Source organism: Panthera pardus, unplaced genomic scaffold (assembly GCF_024362965.1).
Source record: "Panthera pardus isolate Hobbes unplaced genomic scaffold, ASM2436296v1 HiC_scaffold_20, whole genome shotgun sequence".
NCBI classification, from domain to species: Eukaryota; Metazoa; Chordata; class Mammalia; order Carnivora; family Felidae; genus Panthera; species Panthera pardus.
In genome coordinates, this window is record NW_026526766.1 from 7,958,296 (window position 1) to 7,978,684 (window position 20,389).

The following is a 20,389-nucleotide window of genomic DNA, read 5'->3' on the forward strand; positions in this document are numbered from 1 at the left end:
GAGATTATAACGTATAGCTTCCAGGTCAAGTAACCTATTCATGTTGTTCTTAAGGAAATGTTACCAATAGAGCATATTGGTTCACGGATCCTCTTACAGGGCTTAATTTTATAATACTGTCAGGTACTTTATATCCATAGATATTTAAAACGTGGTAGAAGGAAGATGCACCAAGGTGAACTCAGTGTGAAATGATTGCATTAACCCTTGGTTCTCAAGTTGTAGCTTTGTTTCCCTGGAGATGAAATGGCAAATATATGGAAATGAGAGATACCCTTTATTTTGTCACTGAAAGCTTGGGTATGGAAAATTCAGTTCTTTTCCTTCCTCTAAATGCGGAAAAGAAAAGATGAGCAATGTCTCTGGAGAGCAGAGTAGATCTTGGGAAGATGTATCTGGAGATAAATGTACATAGGAAGGTGCTGTTGACTGGAGAAATGTTCTGGGCAGAGTATTTCAGAAGCCTTGCGACGTATTTCTATCTGCATTTTCCATATATTGTTGATTCTGTTCTCCATGGGTGCTCAGCTCAGTGGAGAGCCAATCTCATCACAAGGACTGTTCATTGTCGTGTAGAGCTGCCACAATTATAATGTATTACATATGCCTTCAGAAAATAAAACCGATGTTTAGCTTTGTGGTACGAAGACAGTTTAATTATATCAAACAATACATGTAATTTCCTTATTCTGGGAAAAGTGATGAAATTGAATTTTCTTACTGTTGATTTAAACAATCACTTAAAAATGAAATTCTCAATCTGTTTTCAGTCCCAGCACAGTTGAAGAATATAGCACAGTTGCATCTGTAATGATGGCTCACTCAACTGGGAACATCTCTCTGGGTGAGAATAAGTAATATTTTTAACGACCTCCGAGTAATTCCAATGTGGCATACCTTCTTTCCACCACAGATAACACACTGAAGTCCCAGATGTCTAGAGTGTTACAGAAATTAGCGTTATTAAGAGGTTACAATGATTAAAACTGCATCTAATCTTGTGAGACTCTTGTTTTCTTAAGCAAGTTCTTATGAACATTTCTAATGCTTTTTTATCTGTCACTTTACTGGGGTATTCCAGGCATTTTTATTCCTAGTTTTTAAAACTCGTATTAACTGTTTTTAAGTATGCAGTGCTATCGTGTTAACTCTATGCACATTTTTGTACAACTGATCTCTAGAATTTTTCTTGTAAAACTGAAACTCTGTACCCATTGAAGAATGACTCCCCTTTAATTCTTCCCCTCAGCCCCTGACACCTACCAATCTACTTCCCGTTTCTTTGAGTTTGACAACTTTAGGTATCTCATACAAGTGGAATCATGCAGTGTCTGTGTTTTTGGTGACTGTCTTGTTTCATGTAGCCGAATGTCCTCAGGGTTTATCCATGTTGTAGCATGTGACAGGATTTCCTTCATTTTTAAGACTGTATAATGTTTCATTGTATGTGTATACCACATTTTCTTTATCCACACATCCATGGATGGGGATTTAGGTTGCCTCCACCTTTTGGCTATCGCGAATAATGCTGTAGTGAACATGGCTGTACAAGTTACCTCTTTGAGATCCTGTTTGCAGCTTTTTTGGGTGTATATCTGGTAGTGGGATTGCTTGATGATATATATGCTAATTCTATTTTTAATCTTTTGAGGAACCTCCATGCTGTTTTTCCTAATCACAGCACCATTTTACATTCCTACAAGTAGCGCACAAGCCTTTCAATTTTTCCACATCCTTGCCAACACTTGTTATTTTCTGTTTGTGTATTTTTTGTTTTGTTTTTAACAGCAGCCGTTCTCATCATTCCTAGGTGCTTGATTTACTGCTAGTCCTCTTTACTTCTGGAATTCATATGATACTACGTGAACACATTGCCACCTTATAAGACAGAGCTAAGCTGCCTTTTTTTTTTTTTTTTGAGGTGTTTTCCTCTAGTTTCTAAAATGAATAACTTGCTTTAAAGGCGTCGTCAAGTAGCGATTACTATGACTGGATTGGCTCTGCCCTTGTTTCCAAGAAGGCCCTAAATGTTACATCTTGTAGATGCGTTATTTCGTTGTGTACCTAATGTGCTTCTTTGTGTCTGAACATTGGTTGTCTCTATTTCGCTTGCCCTGCTGCATCTGCTTGTGAATCCTTCTGGCATCCATTCTCCACAGATTTCTTGCCTAAGTGGAGTTGTATTGCCAAAAATTTGGCCTCAGTGCTGGTAGACCAGCTACCTTCCAGTGCCCTGTATTTGGTGATCCTGTGCAGATTATAGATGATGTTTGATTATGTTCAAGACAACAGATGCAGTGCTTATAATCCACCTAGTGCACACTGCTGTGTCAGTTTGAGCATTTCATGTTTTACAGGTATTCAGAGTGATTGGGACTCCAGTGTTGTTTCTAACCTGCCTTGGACACTTGCAGAGATTATACTGCAATGTCGTAAAATTGGGGGGTGGGGGGAAACACATTGCATCTGGGGATAGATCCGTATTGAAGTCTTGAGGCTGCCCCTAGGCTGACTTGCACCTCTAGAGATGTTTCTTACCCTCCCTGCGTCGGAAATCTCATGTGTAAATTGGATAGTGGTACTTAACCTTTCATTTTATTTTTGTGGGTTTTTTAAATTTTTTTTTCAATATATGAAATTTATTGTCAAATCGGTTTCCATACAACACCCAGTGCTCATCCCAAAGGGTGCCCTCCTCTATACCCGTCACCCTTAAGCTTTCATTTTAAAGGCGTTAACCTTAAAAACCCAACCGCCAGTTCTTTACCGGCAAAAAATGGGTTTATTTGGGAAGAGCAGAGAATTGCAGTCTGGGAGCTACCAGCTGTCGTCAAACCATTGGCAAGTCTGGAGAACAAAGGGGAGATAGGGTCTTCTGTAGAGGCAAGGGGACTCTGGAGGGCTGTTAGAAACCAAAAGTCCCCTGCAATACACTGGGAGTCGCAAGTAGAGTGGCTTCTCAGTGGCTGGGTCATGACTCTCTCTCATTGGCTGGACTGTTGCCAGGGCAGAAAAAGCCTTCCTTCGGCTGGAATAGAGAGGTAGCTGCCTGCCAGGTCCGGTCTCTTCCTACTGTGGATTTGCAGTTGAAGAGGAGGGGCAGGGCCTGGGAGCTACCCCTGCTGACCTCCCAACTCCATCCTCAGTGAGCTTACCTTCCGTTAATTTTCATAAAGGACTCATTGATGCTGTGAGCTTGTGTTTTTAGGGACCAAGGAGGCTATCAAGTTAGAATTTTCTTCTTCCAGTGAAGGCGGGGGGGGGAATGGATTGTCATACCCCAGGGGTGTCTAAATGGCCCATATCTGACGGATGTCTTCTGATGAGTTTGATGTTCGTAGCTTGTCCATTAACTGAAAAAGTCATTTAAAACAGTCAGTCGTAAAAAATGATGCATACATCCCACTAACATTCTGTTTTATCTTAAATCACTCACATAACAGACTGTCTTCTGATTAGGACCCCGGCCTTTCCCTGTATCGTAGGTTTGCTGTGGGGAACCAGTCTCCCATTAATCTACATTCCTAACAAACCCTTTCCAGTTTACACTTTCTTTAATGTAGATTTTAAAATTTAGAGAATTGAAAAGCACTGATTCTCAGAGTGTGGGTCCCAGGCCAGCTGCTCTACATAACATGGGAATTTTTTTTTAATGTTTTTCATGTTTATTTTTGAGAGAGAGAGAGAGAGAGAGAGAGAGAGACAGAGACAGAGACAGAGACAGAGCAGGAGCAGGGCAGGGGCAGAGAGAGAGAAAGGGGGAGACATAGAATCTGAAGCAGGCTCCAGGCTCCAAGCTGTCAGCACAGAGTCCCACGTGGGGCTCGAACTCACGAACTGTGAGATCATGACCTGAGTGGAAGTCAGATGCTTAACTGACTGAACCACCCAGGTGCCCCAAGTTTTACTCGGGAATTTCTTAGCGTACAGATTTCTGGTTTCACCCCTTACCTCCTGATTCAGAAACCAAGGGACTGCGGCTAAGTTATCTGTTTTCACAAGGCCTCCACACTAAAATTTGAGAACCACCATTCTATATTTTAGATTTTGCCCATTTTTCTGTTTTTTACTTTTACCTATTTCAACAGCAAAGTGTGTAGTGACTTACCTTTAAGTCTTTCCTAAGCTTTTGATTTAGTTTCTAAAGACAGAACACTGTTGATTTTTGCTTTCATGGCTTATCTAATATTTAATTAGATTAGCTAATTACACTAACAATACCACCCCCCCATGAGGTTTTGGAACAAAATGGTGTTGGGGGTGCATACAACTCAGCTCTTGGTAGCAAACCTGTGAGGGGCGCCCCAGAGATGACTCTGCAGGCTGGGAGTTTTCAGCACGCCATGGGCATCTTTTACTATGGTTGGGGAGGAAGTGCAGGGTGTGGTGTCATACAGCTAAGTTGGGCAAATGAAGGTCGATCAAGAGAACTCCTACGTGTTTTTCCATCTAGGCTTATCGACTTCCCTGGTCTGTTTATCTTTGTAGCCCTTGACTCAGTGTGTATGTTTTAGATTTTTGTTGGTTTGCAAGTAGTCCACCTTTGCTAGATCTTGGAGCTTGAAGTTTGTCTTTCCTAACTGCCACCTGTCTTTGGTCAGTCTTCCGGAGTAAACAGAGAACTCACTCAGTGGTTCATAGGGAAGATGTGTGCCTGTTACTGTCGACACCAAACAGGAAACTGTAGCGGCTAATACTGGGTAGAAAACAGATGGATTTGTTCTTCCCAGCCTGATACTAGCCTTGCTCTAACTTAGAGTGCCTGCTGTGGTCTGGGGAAACCAGTCATATGTGGGAATAATTCGGTTCAACACGTCAGGACGGCCATTTGTGCCAACGTGTGAGGGAAATCTTTGCCCACCCTTGAGATGGTCAATGAGGGGTTAGATAAGTTGATCTGGAACCCGGCCTGCTGAATTGAAAACACTGCTTTTTGGCAACATTCTGGATGGAATTTTGATCGAGCTGCCTTGTTAGATGTAGGTTTTAATGACTTGCGTATTTTTAATCACATTGCCGGTCTCTTCTCACAAAGGGGCCAGGCCTAACGAGTCTGTCTACAAAAACTCTAGATCATCTTGTTCCCGCAGTAGTTGGGCCTCAGGATGCCCGTGAGACATTAATAGAAGACTACCTAATGCAAAGAAAATAACTATTGCATAACAGCATCAGGACACGATAACAGGTGTCCCGTAAGACGCAGTGCTCCCAGCCCACTGAGGATGTTCAGCTATGGGTTTGATGCTGGTTACTATTCACTGTTCGGCGACACAGCCACCTGGTCGTTCCCCCAAAAGAGTAATGGCTGCCACAGATTTGATTTTGGAAAGTAGTGAATATTGCTGAAACGCTTAAGATAGAATGAGGTTTTTGTGAGGATTAGTCTCTGAATCCACATATTTGACAGGCATAGCGTAAATTGTGAGTCTGTATTTAAATTCCACTTTGCCCTCTAGAGAAGCATTTATAAAAGCAATGGAAATTGTAGTTTCATACAAAACTGAAGAAAAAGGAGAACAAAACATTACACAGAAAATAACAATTATCGAATAGTTATTACATATAATAATTATTTTATATATAATATATTTAATATATATGATGATATAGTATAATATTTAATATATAGTAATTATTTTGAGTGGTAACCACAAGCTAGGAGTATCGATGTTGCATCATTTTACCATTATACAGCATCCCTCTAGAGTGTCACTCTCTAGGTTTTATGGATAGGAAAAATGGATTACGAAAGCTGGCGACTTGCCCAAGGTCATTGGACTGGTGGGTGGTGGGGCTGGGATTTGAACTGTAGTCTCTTTAACGCTAAAGCCCAGGCTTTTAAATACTACTTTACACCTTAATATCCGGTGCTTTAATATTCCTGGCCTGCTTTCAGAAACTTCTCTCTTCCTGTCAATTCCAGAGATAACATTCAATAACTTGACAACAGTGACCTTTCTAAACAAATAAAGAGTGTTACAGAACCAGATGGCCCAAGATTATATTTTATTTTTCTGGCTCAAAATAAATTGCTTGCTCTAAGACTGATAAAGTCCAAAAAAGACCCTCTGTGTCCCAAGACTTCATCAGGCCACATGGCCAGCCAGTGCCCTTTATCATGAGCCAGTCACAAGTACAGAGCCTTATGTCTTTATAGTATAATTTAGATTAGGGCCTAATGAAAGGGCACGAAGCTGCTTGGCTAAATGAGATCATTCTGGCCTTCAGTAATGGCAGTGCATTCGGGTAGAAAGAGTCTGAGGAATTAAAGACAGAGAGGCAGCACCACTGTCTGTCCTGTTAAGTGGATGTACACGAAGAGAAGGCTGATTTATAATTTAACAAGCTTCCAAATTAGGCCTCTTTTTTTCTGTTGGTTTTCAAGTCGGATCTTCCTGATAATTAGAAATCTTATTCTTGATCATTCAAAGTCCGGGTGGGGATCTTTTTGACTGGCATAGACAAATATGATTAGAAAATAGAATCTATATTGTGAACAGAAGTCACCGTATCACACATAAGCCATGCCTTCGTGAGCTCAGTTATACTCGGTGAAGTCAGGTTTAGAGAGACCAGGTTACACGGGGTAGGCACAGAGATGTCTCAAAGCTATGTTTCAAAGAGCCAACCGGTAACTGACAATGAAATATAACAACAGAAGAAACAGTGGGCTCTGGAGGCAGGAGGCCGGGGCTTCAGACTTGGCTTTGCCATCCTCTGTGAGGATCCTTGAGCAAGTGATATGAATTCTCTGAGTCTCCATTTTCTCATTTGTAAAATGGGGCCGGAATTGTATTACATCCCCAACGAGGGAGGATGTGACGAAGTAATGGTGACGGACAAATGAATGCTGTTGTTCTGGTAGCCTCTGGCACATGGTGGCAACTGTCCTGAGGTGTGACGAGGACAGACCTGCATTTGGAATTGCTCTGTTATTTATAGTTTGGGGATTCAGGCCAGGTCGCCACAATCTTCTTGAGCCTCATTTCCCTCACCTATATAAGATAATAATCCCTCTCACCAAGTTGTGAGAATGATGTTAGCAGGGATACTGTTTTTAAGTTTTTAGAAAACAGTGATCAAGTAGGAATTATAATGTTATCTTGAACAGATTTCGGAAAATTAGAAAAGAAATAGCCAGAGGCTTCTTACCTGTTCCCGAATATCTTAGCAAGATAAATAACCCAAAGAATATTAGCATGTTAGCGCTAGAAGGACCCGTGAAGACCATCTATCTTCCCCTCCTTATTTTAAGACAAAGGGCTACCCCCTAATCATATTTCTGTCATTTCTGCCATGTTTGCGTGCATGCAGAATAACACTGTCACCAGCATCATTAATTGTAAAGGATGTCAGCTGTCTCTCAATCTTGATAGATACAGATTTCTAGAAATGTGAAGCCAGAGAAGAATTCTGCTTGGAGGTAGTCTCATGTTGTGAAAAGAACCTGGGCTTTGTTGTCAAAAGTTGAGAGGGAGTCTTGATTCTGTCACTTGCTAGTTTTGGACAGTGAGAACTGTACTTAGTTTTTGGCAGGTTAGTTACTTAACTAAACTTCCTTACCTACACGATAGGCCATGTCTGTATACCTTAGCCATCTTCCTATGTGATTCTTGGGATTTGAGATAGTTTGCTTTTTATCTTCTTGATACTAATGGTTCTTGACTTTTTCTCCCTGTCTCCAATAGCGATTCCTTCAGATTTCAAGGAGGGGTTGTGGAACATCAGAATCTTGGAGTTGTGAGTCAGCCGTAGTTAGAAATAGTTTTCTGTTTAAGGCGGGTTTAGGGATTTATGTATGGAGCTATCATTTTTAAAACTATAATTGTGTGAGGCCATTTCTCAAATTTTTATCTTCCGTTATTGAGTGCGTTTCAATTTGTCTGTGTTTTGCATATATTAGGGGTTACATGTGTTTAAAAATGCATCAGAAAGCTAAATAGGCAGTTTTTAATATGTGAAATTGTAAACTACTCCTAAGTATACTTGTGTGAGAAGGACTCTTCTAAAGAAAATAGCAGAAAATAATGTTTATCACTGGAAAACTCTGAGAGCAAATGCAGGGGATATTTGCATTCCTCATCACGAATAATGATCTTTGCATACTTTTAGGAGCACATTGTTAAGAGATACCATAGTTTATGTACTAATGATAATAGGTTTATTTGTCTTTGACTTCTTAAGAATGTTCTTTTAGTTCATATTTGATAGTCTAGAAATATGCAAGTTGATCCTTAAATCTGAAAAGAGAAAATTCAAGACCAACTAGTTATTCCTTGTAGATTCTAATAGGACTGGACCGGAGAAAGGAAGCTTGGGAGCTAAAGACAATAACGTACAAACGAGAAGCCCACGAGCCTGTGTGAATTTTCTGTCACTTATCAGCATTTCTTTTTTTTTTAAGTTTTATTTATTCACTCATTTCGAGAGGGAGTGTATACACATTCAGAAGCACAAGTGCAGGGAAGCGACAGAGAGACAGAGAGAGAGAAAGAGAGAGGGAGAATCCCAAGCAGGCTCTGCATTGTCAATGTGGAGCCTGACCCTGGCTCGATGTCACTGTGAGATCATGACCTGAGTCGAAATCAAGAGTCGAACACTTAACCCACTGAGCCACCCAGGCACCCCATTTATCAGCATTTCAACTTTGGACTGTGTTTCTCTTTTTCTCTTTTGTTAATTAAATAAATGGACTTCTTCCTTGATCGTCAGTGACATAATTTCATTGTAACCAAGAAGTCTGTGGGCTTTCAGTTGAATTTTCTAAGTCTCATAGCTATTAATAGGAATTTGTGTGGTGAGGCTTTACATCTGTCTAAATTTTGGCCATACTAATTAGAGAATGGATATTACGGAGACCTGGCAGTTTTTTGAAATATTAAATTGGTTGCGAAAAGGGATACAGACGTGTAGTTTTACAGTTTTTCAACTTGTTTTTACATTGTCCTTCGGAATGTTTAATATTTTGTATGAAATTATGGGGTTTTTTTTGGTGCAAAAAAGAAAACAATCAGGCAAAAATATGAGAACCGTTTTCAGTTGTCCAAGGCTAATGTTGATTTAAATAGGTCTGGGTCTTCATGGTTGACAGCTACAGATAATTAGCTTTTTCTTCCCTAACAAAGAAAGCAAATGGAGCTGCAAGACATTCATTGCCTTTTCTGTCATCATAATAATAACGTATGTATTTAACTTCTGCAGTTCCTTAAATTGATTTAGTGCTGAGCTGCCTACGTTACATGTAAGAGCAGTGACAGGTGAGAGTTGCCGCGCGTATTTGCGAGGCGAACGCGAGCTGTGATTGACGGCAGAGTTCCCCTCCACACGAAATAGCAGTGTTTGGAGCGCAGAAAGGGCCAGATACATAATTCTTAAAATGGCAGAGCAGATTCACAAAGTGAATTTTAAAATGCGACCGCCACTCGGCGTGTTTGAGCCCTCCTGTTCCCGGCTGGGGGGGAGGGACCCAGACGGCCAGAATCCCACCTGACTGCTGACGAGGAGGAAAGTTCCTTCTAAGCATATTAATGTTTGTCATTTGAGACTGATACTTCCAAATTAGAGATCCAGTTATGGCCTCGCATCCAGTAACTGAACGTTTCCTCCAGCTGTAAAAGATTCACCTTAATTGAAGAAGCCAACTAATCCATCTATTCAGACGAGGGTTTAAAGACGATAAATCCGGGTATTCTAAGTGAGAATATCCACTTTCTCATGTCTGAGGGATCCTCTCTGGAAAGGTATTCCCATAAGGCTCGATGGTCTCCTTTGGTCAGAGAGCGGCTAAGTGTGATCAGCTTTGAAAAGTGCTCAAGATGCACTGCGATTCCTTTGTTCCTGTGACACATGCCCAGAAGCTATGGTTGAAAAGACTCTTGGTGATTGCTGTTGAATAATGCTCTGTGATGAGCTCCGAAAACGCTGGTCTTCCCATTATACCAGGGAAGTGCTTTATGTTTTGGCGACACCTCCTCCTGTGTCTGTGGGGTCGACTGGGAGCTCCTGTCCCTGTGCGTTGGCAGCCTCTACTGGCCGTTGCAAAGAGCAGCACTGACCTCTGCTCTGTTTGCTCCAGGCTGGATGGGATTTCATTGGGGCTCAGCTCTCCCTCCCTTGGTCCTAACTCTCTTCGTTATCCCCTTTTAAAGACTACTTGATGTGTGGGGTATCGACTTACAGCTCTTAAGGAGCTACTCGTCCAGTGTTCTTGTCCCTTAACTAATTATCATAGTTGAATGGAATTCTTGAGAATCTTGGGAGAATTTAAAAATGGAACCCTGCCCTGAGAAATAATTTCTAAGAGGTAAGATAGATTTTATCTTTTTATAGATTTTAAAATACTTTCTTAGTTGCACGCCTTTGGGCGTTTACTTGGGTTTGGCAGATAATCCCGATGCCCTGAAAGAAAGCCTCGACTCAATGATAGATTTAATTAAACAGGTAATATTTGCTAATTCTTTAGATTTAGGTGTACCAACTATTTTTAAAGGTTTCTAGACAGTGGGCATAAACTCTTACTGGGCTTTATAAATATGGATACCTCTGAGGGTTGGTGGAGGGTCTAGATTTTTTAAGTACAGACAGTTACGAATATCTGTAAATAAAATATCCAGTAGGGGTAAACTCTGGGTTATTTGTTTTAAGGGGGTTGAGACTCATAAAATGTTTGACCTAATATCTTGGTGTTTGGGCATCATTTGACAACAGTAACTAATTTCCTCTACAAAATGGATCTATTTATTGACATTTCAATTTTATTAGCGGCTCTCCTGGTCTTCTAGTTATCTTTTGAGTCTCTTGGCATTTTCAAACAAGTGAATCTTCTTAAACAGCCCATGAATGATAACTTTCATTCCTATTGTTCCCACCGTCTGTGGATTATTACTAGTACTACTAGTACTAGTAGAGTACTAGTTCCTCTCCATGCTTCTTTGTTCTTTGCCTTCTACTTCAACCCATACAGCCTGAGCATATGTATTTAACTAAAACATTGCTTTGATCACATCTCCCTTCCTCCCTCCCTCCCTCCCTCCCTCCCTCCCTTGATAATTTTTTATCTTAGAAAAAGAAGACTGCCACTGGGAGAAGGGCAGAGGGAAAGAGAGAGAGAGAATCCCAAGCAGGCTCCATACTTAGTGCAGAGCCCGATGCGGGGCTTGATCCCACAACCCTGGGATTATAACCTGAGCTGAAATCGAGAGTTGGACACTCAACTGACTGAGCCACCCAGGCGCCCCTATTTATTTTATTTAAAAATTTTTTAAAAGTGTATTTATTTTTAGAGAGAGGGTGGGGAGGGATAGAGAGAGGGAGGGAGGGAGGGAGAGAGAGAGAGAGAGAGAGAGAGAGAGAGAGAGAGAGAGAGAAAATCCCAAGCAGGCTCCCCACCAGCAGTGTGGAGCCCAATGCGGGGCCCAAACACATGAACTGTGACATCATGACCTGAGCGGAACCCAAGAATCAGACACTTAAGCAACTGAGCCACCCAAGTGCCCCTACTTTAAAATTTTTTTAAAGTGGGCTTCTTGCCCAATGTGGGGCTCGAACTCATAACCCTGAGATTAAGAGTCGCATGATCTACCACCTGAGCCAGCCCAGGCACCCCTCACAATCACACTTAAAAAACAAAAAGAGGTATTGTTTTCTTGGCTAGAGGAGCTGAGTGGTATAGAAGACAGAGAAAGAAAAGAGCACTGGGCTTTTTTGCCCTGGCTCTGGCTGTGTTACCTTAAGTGTAAGAATGTGCCTTCCTAGGCCTTTTGTTTCTCCATTCTATAAAATCATTTGTTGTGATGATTGGTTGAGATAATGAATGTGAAATTGCCATTACTTTACTACTACAGGGTAAAAAGACCAAAGTCCTAAATCTAGAATTTCTTTCCAAACAGCTCCATTTTTGTACTATACCTGGCATATAATAATAATTGAATCCTATCTTTCCAACCTTATCTTGTACTCGTCTCTAATCTTCCAGTTCCGGCAAGGAGTCTGTACTTTCTCCAGTGAAAATGTTGCTCGCATAGTCATTCATATCTCTGTCAGTCTCAGGCTCGTTCATTTTTTCAAACCCTTTGTTCAGGAATGGTCAAGTCTCTCCTATCTCATTCTGTCCCCTTTGGTTTCTTTTTAGCCATGGCAATCTTGGTGTCTTTACCGCTCACCCTTCTACTTGGGCATATACAGTATCTTGGTTCTTAATAGAAGTGTCCAGTGTGGAGGCCTTTTCTTCCCAGGTGTACTGTAAGCTCCTGGAATACAGGAATAATAGCTTTGATTTTGTAGTTACTCGTTAAGGATGTTTTAATGGGGCTTGTAATATATCCAAGTTGCCATATTGTTAAGTAATGGTTTATATTGTATTTGCCAGCAAATAAAGTTTAGAACAAGGATTGGCAGGTTGTTAAATGTGGGATACCATGATTCTGACAGATCACTGATAATCTGACTTACAGGGTAAAGTCTCCAGAGTATAAGGCCTTTGGGGAAGGTCTTCCTCTGGAAAGGAATGGCCTATGTATTATTATCAAAGAGTCTTTTATTTTAATAAAGCATCCTTTAAAATATATATACCTGGGAGCTTCATTGAGCATCTGACCCTTGATTTTGGCTCAGGTCATAATCCCAGGGTCATGGGATCGAGCCCTATGTTGGGCTCTGTGCTGAGTGTGGAGTCTGCTTGGGATTTTCCCTCCCTCCCTCTTTCTCTCTCTCTCTCTCTCTCTCTCTCTCTCTCTCTCTCTCTCTCTCTCTCCCCCTCTCTCCCCCTCCCCCCCTTCTCTCTCCTCTCCCCTTCTCCCTTCTCCTCTCCCTCTCCCTCTCCGTCTCCCTCTCCCTCTCCGTCTCCCTCTCTCTCCCATGCAGGTGCACACATACTCTCTTTAAAAAAAAATAAAAAATATATAGATACCTTAATTAGTAAGCAGGTCCTCATATTGTAATATAGTTTCCTTATGAGTATAAATGAAGTTAAAAAAAAAAAAACAAAGCCTAGAAATCTAGGGTTGGGCAAGAGACTCACTTTTCCACTGATACCCTTTGGGTTTTTGGTTGTTGTTGTCTAGCGCTGGCATTTTTACATACTCAAAGTGCCATTCTTTCTTGGATAGGTAAGCTGTCAGACATTGCCACCAATGTATATCTTCAATGTACGTTTGATTGCTACCTTTTTTAATTGGCTGTATTGATGTGCAGTTTGCATAGAGTATAATTCCCCAATGTGAAGTGTGCAGTGTGGCAAATTTTGACGAATGTGTTTAGTCATGTACGACTAGCACAGTCAAGAAGCAGAACGTTTTCATCACTGCCAAACATTTGTACCCAGCCTTTTGTCATTGATCCTCTACGGCATTCCCTGGCCTCTGGTGACCACAGATCTGCTTTATGTCTATTATTGTCTTTTTTCTAGAATTTCCTATCACAGCATATACATGATAGTATATGGTTTTTGTACCTGGCTCTCTTCAGATTGTACCTGAATTTAGATGGTGTGTGCATCACGTAGTTTGTTCCTTTCCACTGCTGCATGGTAGTTCACGGTATAGCCGCACTGCCCTTTGTTTATTCTGTTTACTAATCGGTGGGTACTTGGATTGTTTCTAGTTTTTGGCTCTTGTGAGTCAAGCAGTTACGTACATTTAGTACAAATGTTTGGGCATATGTGTTTATTTCACTCAGGTAAGTGAGTAGCAGAGAGATCGCTGAGTCATTATGAGAAGGGTAGGTTTAATTTCATAAGTAACCACCCAACTGTTTTGCAAAGTAGCTGTATCGTCTTGTATCCCTGTTGGTAGGGTACAAGAGTTCCAGTTGTCCCCGTCCTTGCCGTGCAAGGTATCGACAATGCTTTTAATTGTGGCTGTAGTTCCAGTGAAAATGTAGTGGTATCTCATTCTAGTCTTCATTTGTATTTCCCTAAAATGACTGTTGGTGTTGAGCATCTTTTCATAAGCTCATTGGCCATTTGCATATTGTTTTTGTTATTGTCCAGACCATTTACCTATTTTTTAAAAAATCATGTGTTGTTTTTTTTTTTGTCTCCTTCTTATTTAGCGCTTTTAAGATATTTACATCATTCTGGGTACAAATCCTTTATCAGAAATATGTTTTGCAAACTTTTTCCCCATGACTATGGGCTGGCACTTTCATTTTCTTAAATTTGCCCTTTCAGAGGACATAAGTCTCATTTGGATGAAGTTTTATTTATCAATTTTTTTTCTTGGAGTTTTTGTGAAATATGAAACATTTTTGTCTAATGTCACTTACATTGTCTCATGTTGTCTTCTAAGAGCTTGTAATCTTATTGTTAGGTCTATAATACATTCTGAGTTAGTTTTTCTATATGGTGTGACACAAGTGTCATATAATTCCATGTGAGTATCCAGTCGTTTCAGCACCATTTGTTGAAGAGACTGTAATTTCTCCATTGAGTTATCTTGACGTCTTTATTGAAAACCAGTTGACTGTATGTGTATGGATGTATTCTGTTCCATTTTTTTTTTATTACTTTATGTCCGTATCCTACTTTCTTGATTACTGTAGCTTTATAGTCTTAAAATTAGATAGTATGTAGTTTCTCCCACTTTGTCTTGTGTTTCAAAGTTGTGGTGGTTATTTTAGATCCTTTACATTTGCATATAAACTTTGGAATTAACTTGTCAAAATCCACAAGAAAAACCTTCCTGAAATTCTGGAATTTTGACTGCAGTTGTGTTGAGTCTATGGATTAATTTCACAAAAATTAATATTTTAGTTCTGTTGGGTGTTATAATCCGTAAACATGACATATCTATTTATTTAGGTCTTCTTTAATTTCTCTTATTATTTTCTGGTTTTCTAGTTTCTTGCATATATTTTTTGTTAATTTTATCACTAAGTGTGTCCTATATTTGACACTGTTGTAAATAATTTATACTATATATTTCAATAGTATTGAGATACAATATGGCCAGTATGGAAACATATTTGAATTTTTATATATTGACCTTATAACCTTGTAATGTCACTAAATGTACTTCCTATTCCTAATAGCATTTTTAAAAAATGCTTTAGGATGTTCTGCATAGATAATCATGTTGTCTGCAAATAAAGATTGTTTTACGTCTTCTTTTCTCATTTGTCTGCCTTTTATTCATTTTTCTTGCCCTATTGCATTGATTAGGATCTATGGTGTTGAATAGAAATAGTAAGGGAGGATAGCCTTGTCCTCCTCTCGATCTTAGAAATAAAACATTCCGTCTTTCACCATTAAATCTAATGTTAGCTGTAGGTTCTTTGTAGATGCCCTTAATCACGATGAGGAAGTTCCTTTCTAGTCCCAGTTTTCTGGGAGTTTTTATTTATGAGTGGATGTTAAATTGAGATGACCCAGTGCTTTTTCTCTGTTGGTCTGTTAACCTGGTAAATTACTATGATTGATAATTCTAATGATAAAGCAACTTTGAATTCTGGGGTAAATCCCATTTTGTCATGATTCATTACATTTTTTTTATACGTTTATTAGAGTTTTTTTTTTAAGTTTTATTTTTATTTATTTTGAGAGAGAGAGAGCGAGAGAGAGAGCAGTGAAGGGACAGAGAGAGGGGGAGAGAGAGAGAATCCCAAGCAGGCTCCACATTGTCTGTGCAGAGCCCCACATGGGGCTCGAACTCATGAACCATGAGATTGTGACCTGAGCCGAAGTCAGACACTTAACCCACTGAGCCACCCAGGAGCCCCAATATGTTACTAGGTTTGATTTGTTAGCATTTTATTCCAGACACTTTTGTGTCTGTTTTTCTGAGGACTATTGGTAGTAGTTAAATTTTCTTGTTTTTGTCATTAAAAAAAAAAAAAAAAAAAAGTCAGGGTAATCTTGGCCTCATAAAATGAATTGGGGAATGTTTCCCCATCTTTCATTTTTGGGAAGGGTAAACACCAACTGCTTTATGATTTGGAAAGTACAATCAGTTTTGTTACTCTGACAACTTAATTCTTCTTACTGAAATAAATATTTAGTCGAGGAGAAAGGGCATGTTCTTACTTTCAGAAATTCTCCAAATGGTTGTTTGTAGCTAAAACCGAAATAAAACAAAAACCAAAATAGCTTATGCCAGTATGTTCATACAGGTGTTTGTAAAACTGGATATGCAACTTTAATAACCTTGGGTGTGAATTTAATATCAATAAATCATATATATGATATATGATAGTATATTTCATGGAGATTTTAATTCTTGTATTTATTTTTGTTCATGAAACATTTTGTAAAGTCCCTTGTATGTGCTCATTAAGTCCTGCTTTGTGCGTACTTCAGCTTCTTAACAGGCTTGTCAGTGGTTAATTATTAGGTTACGGTAAATTTTTTAAAAAAACTTTGATCCAGGGCGCCTGGGTGGCTCGGTTGGTTGGGCGACTGACTTCAGCTCGGGTCATGATCTCACAGTTCCTGGGTTTGAGCCCCGCATGGGGCTCTGTGCTGACAGCTCAGCCTGCTTTCGATTCTGTGTCTCCCTCTCTCTGCACCTCCCCTGCTCGTGCTCTCTGACTCTCAAAAAATAAATAAATGTTAATAAAAAATTTTTTTTCAAAACTTTGATCTGGCAGAATATTCTATTTGTACTTCCTCCAAGGAAGAGCCTATTCCTTGAGAGTGCAATAGTTCTTAAGTTATACCTTTTTGAGATGAGAAGTCTGGGAGATGCGTTCCCGTTGCTTAGTCATCACTTTTATTGACTTTATCGAACGGATGTTACATGTTGGTGTTCAATCTATCTTCATCCAAAGCATATTCTGTGAAAGTGAGGATTGGGATGATGCCAAATGCTATTTACTGACCAGCACAGTATCTGTTAAAATTGTCTTCGAGGATTGGGAAACCGGATTAAGTGAATAAAAATGATGAACCATAATGTTTAATAAAGAAACACAATTCAATTTGTGTTTTCATGCCGTTCAAATAGTTTGCTATTCTCTTATGTTCTTTCAAGAATATTAGCATGTAAAGTTTACTGTAGGATTTAAATCATTTGCTACCTGTCTTGCTATCTAACTCAGACTGTAACCACCCCCCCCACCCGCCAAGAAACTCGATGCCCTTGTAAATCACCTAGCATATTCTTAACATTTCCTAGAATAATATTTCAAAACTACCAGAAAAGTTTAAATTATATGAGATAGAATCTCATAAGGTGCTTAAATAGATTGTTTTTTATTTTTCCTTTCATAACAATCATGAACTTGAAATTTCTCTCCTGTGTAAATTTGCAAAGTGCTTACCTTGCAGTAAATACCACCTACCTAATGACATAAGATATAAGAACCAGTAGCTATAAACTAAATCGTTAAGCATATTGTTGATACTATGCATGATTATATTTTATGCAACATCTTGCCTCATGAGCTGTATTTACATTTATTTCCTGTATGGAGGGACATAAAAAGCTGAGTTACAAATTACTGTTAAAGGCAGCAGTGGGACTGTTACTACAACCTATATTTGAAATGAATATTAGTGAAAGAATATAAGAAAAAAAAAAGAGATCTCAGGAATGGGTGTTAGAACTCACTGGAAAATGTTGGATTTTGTAGGTTACCATGACCCGTTGTCATTTTACAAGAGAAATCATCTGTGGGAACATTTAATACATCAGAGTGAGAATACATTAGAGAAATCATCTGTGGGAACATTTGATACATCAGGGTGAGAATACATTAGAAGCACTGGAAGGCGTTTGTAGTTTTCTGTTGCACATATAGTAAAAATATGTTGCTTGTTAGGAAATTAATTGGTTAAGTGATATCCAAGCATCATCCTTTCTCGCTGTAGAAACTGAAGTTTGTATATTTGGAAATGGCAAGAAAATAGCAATGTTTTAGCGCTTTTTTTGGTAGTGGACACATGTAGCTTTTCACTAGCTGCTATCCTCTCATGATGTAATTAGTGATACACTGAGGACTTTTTTTAGCCCCTAATAATCCTTTTAAGCTTGAGATGGGAGGTAAGGCACTAGCTAACTCTCTGAAATGCTGCTTTCAGTTAAATTGTGCAAAGTAGGGGTGAATATGTGACACCAATAAGGCTTTACAGCAACTTCAGTGTGTTAGTTTCAGGCTTAATGCTAAGAAAGGTAAAGCTGAATATTAAAAGTTAAACTGTTACGTTTTCAAATGTTTTAGATGTTTATCTTGATGCACGCATAACATAAAGGAAACCTGGGCAAATATGAGTGATAATTTTTTCATTAAACAAGGACTTTTTTTTCTAACAGTGTTAAATTTATTATGTTAGATAACATAATAGATAGATGGTTATTTTGTGCATGTGTCTATTGAGGTATAAGAGTATTTGTGTTTATTTGAAACCATTTAGTCTTGAGCATAAATTGCCGAGATGCCGATTCAGTGTGTCTCATCCTAAGAAAATTTGGCATATTCGTATAATATAATCTCATTTTTAGAGCCCCGACTAGATTCAGTGTCTTTTCTGAGTAGCTGATAGGTAATTTTAGATTTGCTCAGCCCCTGCCTTCCACTGTCCAGTCGGTCACAGATCCTAGGACAAAGCTCGTGTGTGTATTCACATCTAAGTTGGGCTGTAAGCCTGGGTAAAGACGGAAGGCAAGAGGGATATCCCAGACCCAGGTCCTTCGATATATAACCACCTTTTAAAAATGAGAATTTCTTGGGGCGCCTGGGTGGCTCAGTCAGGTTAAGCATCCAACTCTTGGTTTTGGCTCGGGTCATGATATCACGGTTCGTGAGTTCGAGCCCCTCATCAGGCTCTGCGTTGGCAGCCGAAGCCAGCTTGGGATTCTACCTCTCTACCCCTTCCCTGCTAACATGCACTTTGTCTCTCTCTCAATAAATAAACACTTTTAATTAAAAACATTAAAATGAGAACTTCTTATAATAAGGTCTTCCTAATCATGTCACTACATAGTCTTTTAAAATCTTTTTTTCTTGGGGGCACCTGGGTGGCTAAGTCGCTTAAGTGTTTGACTCTTGATTTCAGCTCAGGTCATGATCTCAGTTTGTAGGTTCGAGCCCCATGTCCGGCTCTCTGCTGACAGTGCAGAGCCTGCTTGGGATTCTCTCTCTGTCCCCCTCTCTCTGCCCCTCCCCTGCTCATACTCTCTCTCTCTTTCTCTCTCTCTCTCTCTCTAACTAACTAAACTTAAAAAATATTTTTCAATCTGTTTTTCTGGATTACAAAAGCAACACGTATTTTATATAGAGAAAGGGAACTAATACCCATATGTCACCACCCACAGAGAACATAGATTACCTTCTCTAGGTAATAATATTTTAAAAAGTAAAATTGTTTTAGGGTCATTATTGGAAGATTCTCTCTTTTAAAGATGTTCTTCTATCAAAATATTGCTGTCACGTGAATAGGTGAGCAGATGGAAGGATGGGATGTGGATAATTCAATAGGAGCCAGAGAGTCAGAGGGTAAAAACATCCCTGTCATGTTCCTGAAGCACAGACCACAAAGGGGGACATGAACGCCTGACCCTCGAGAGCACATCTGTGGAAACGGAAGGTTCTATCCATAGAGTATTGTTAACCATGGTACATACCGTTTGCACACGTCACTTAGGATATTAACAATATATTTGGATTCCGGTTACATTTTAGTCAACTGTTTGCATCCCAATGACAAACCACGTCCTCACCATAGAGGGAGGTCCCCTAAGGGTGCCGGTGCTGTGGCTGTTAAATTCTTCACTCTCAAAACTGAATCAGTAGGATCCTGTCCTGGAACTTCCCAGGTGTGTTTTTCACTCTTCGCAGATGCAACGGTTGGGCTAGAAATCATGCCTGTTCATCTGAATGCGAACCCTTTGGTGACATTCCTTTGAGTCTAAGATAAGTGGATGAAATGTGCTGCATAAATCATGTCACAGCAAACAATTGTCACCTGGCACTAGAGCTTGATGACATTTCAAAATGCTGGCTTACTGCTGGTAGTGTTCAGTTACAGTTGTGTAGAAAGTCTGTTTGTACAGCTGAAGCAGTTCTTGAGAAAGCAAGATTCCTCTCTCAAGCGATAGGGCTTGAATGAGTTTATAACAGGGATCCCTGTGCTGTGCTCCTGAGACAGAGTCGGCGAGGCTTTCTCGTAATTTCTCATTGCTCTCCCTCTGGCACACGCCCGAGAAAACAACAGACCTTCAGCTTGGTGAAATCCTCAGTATTTACTGAGTCCGGCATCGACCACAGTGCAGGAATGTTTAAAAAACACAAAATTCCTAGAAGATGGTAGCCCAAATTTGGGCCTTAAGATACAGCTTTTCTCTGTAGTGATCGACTCCCTGTCAAAGCTCGTCTTCACTTTGACCTGTTCCCGAAAGTTCTGCATCTGTCTTTACTTACCGTCAGTTTAGTCTGGTCAGTTTAGTCTGATACATTG

The 20,389-nt window shown here is 39.7% G+C and overlaps 1 protein-coding gene across 10 annotated transcripts in view; it reads left to right on the forward strand.

Moving 5' to 3' along the window:
* Positions 1 to 20,389, forward strand: part of RFX3 (regulatory factor X3) — a 291,634-nt gene that overhangs the window by 51,446 nt on the left and 219,799 nt on the right. For 6 of the 10 annotated variants that reach the window (XM_053907756.1, XM_053907766.1, XM_053907764.1 and 3 more), the window contains exon 2: positions 771 to 844. The exons of the other annotated variants lie outside the window; for them this stretch is intronic. In XM_053907756.1, coding sequence (XP_053763731.1) covers positions 811 to 844 — 34 coding nt within the window. In that variant the 5' untranslated portion in view covers positions 771 to 810. The remainder of the gene's footprint in view (positions 1 to 770; positions 845 to 20,389) is intronic. 10 annotated transcript variants of the gene reach the window in all.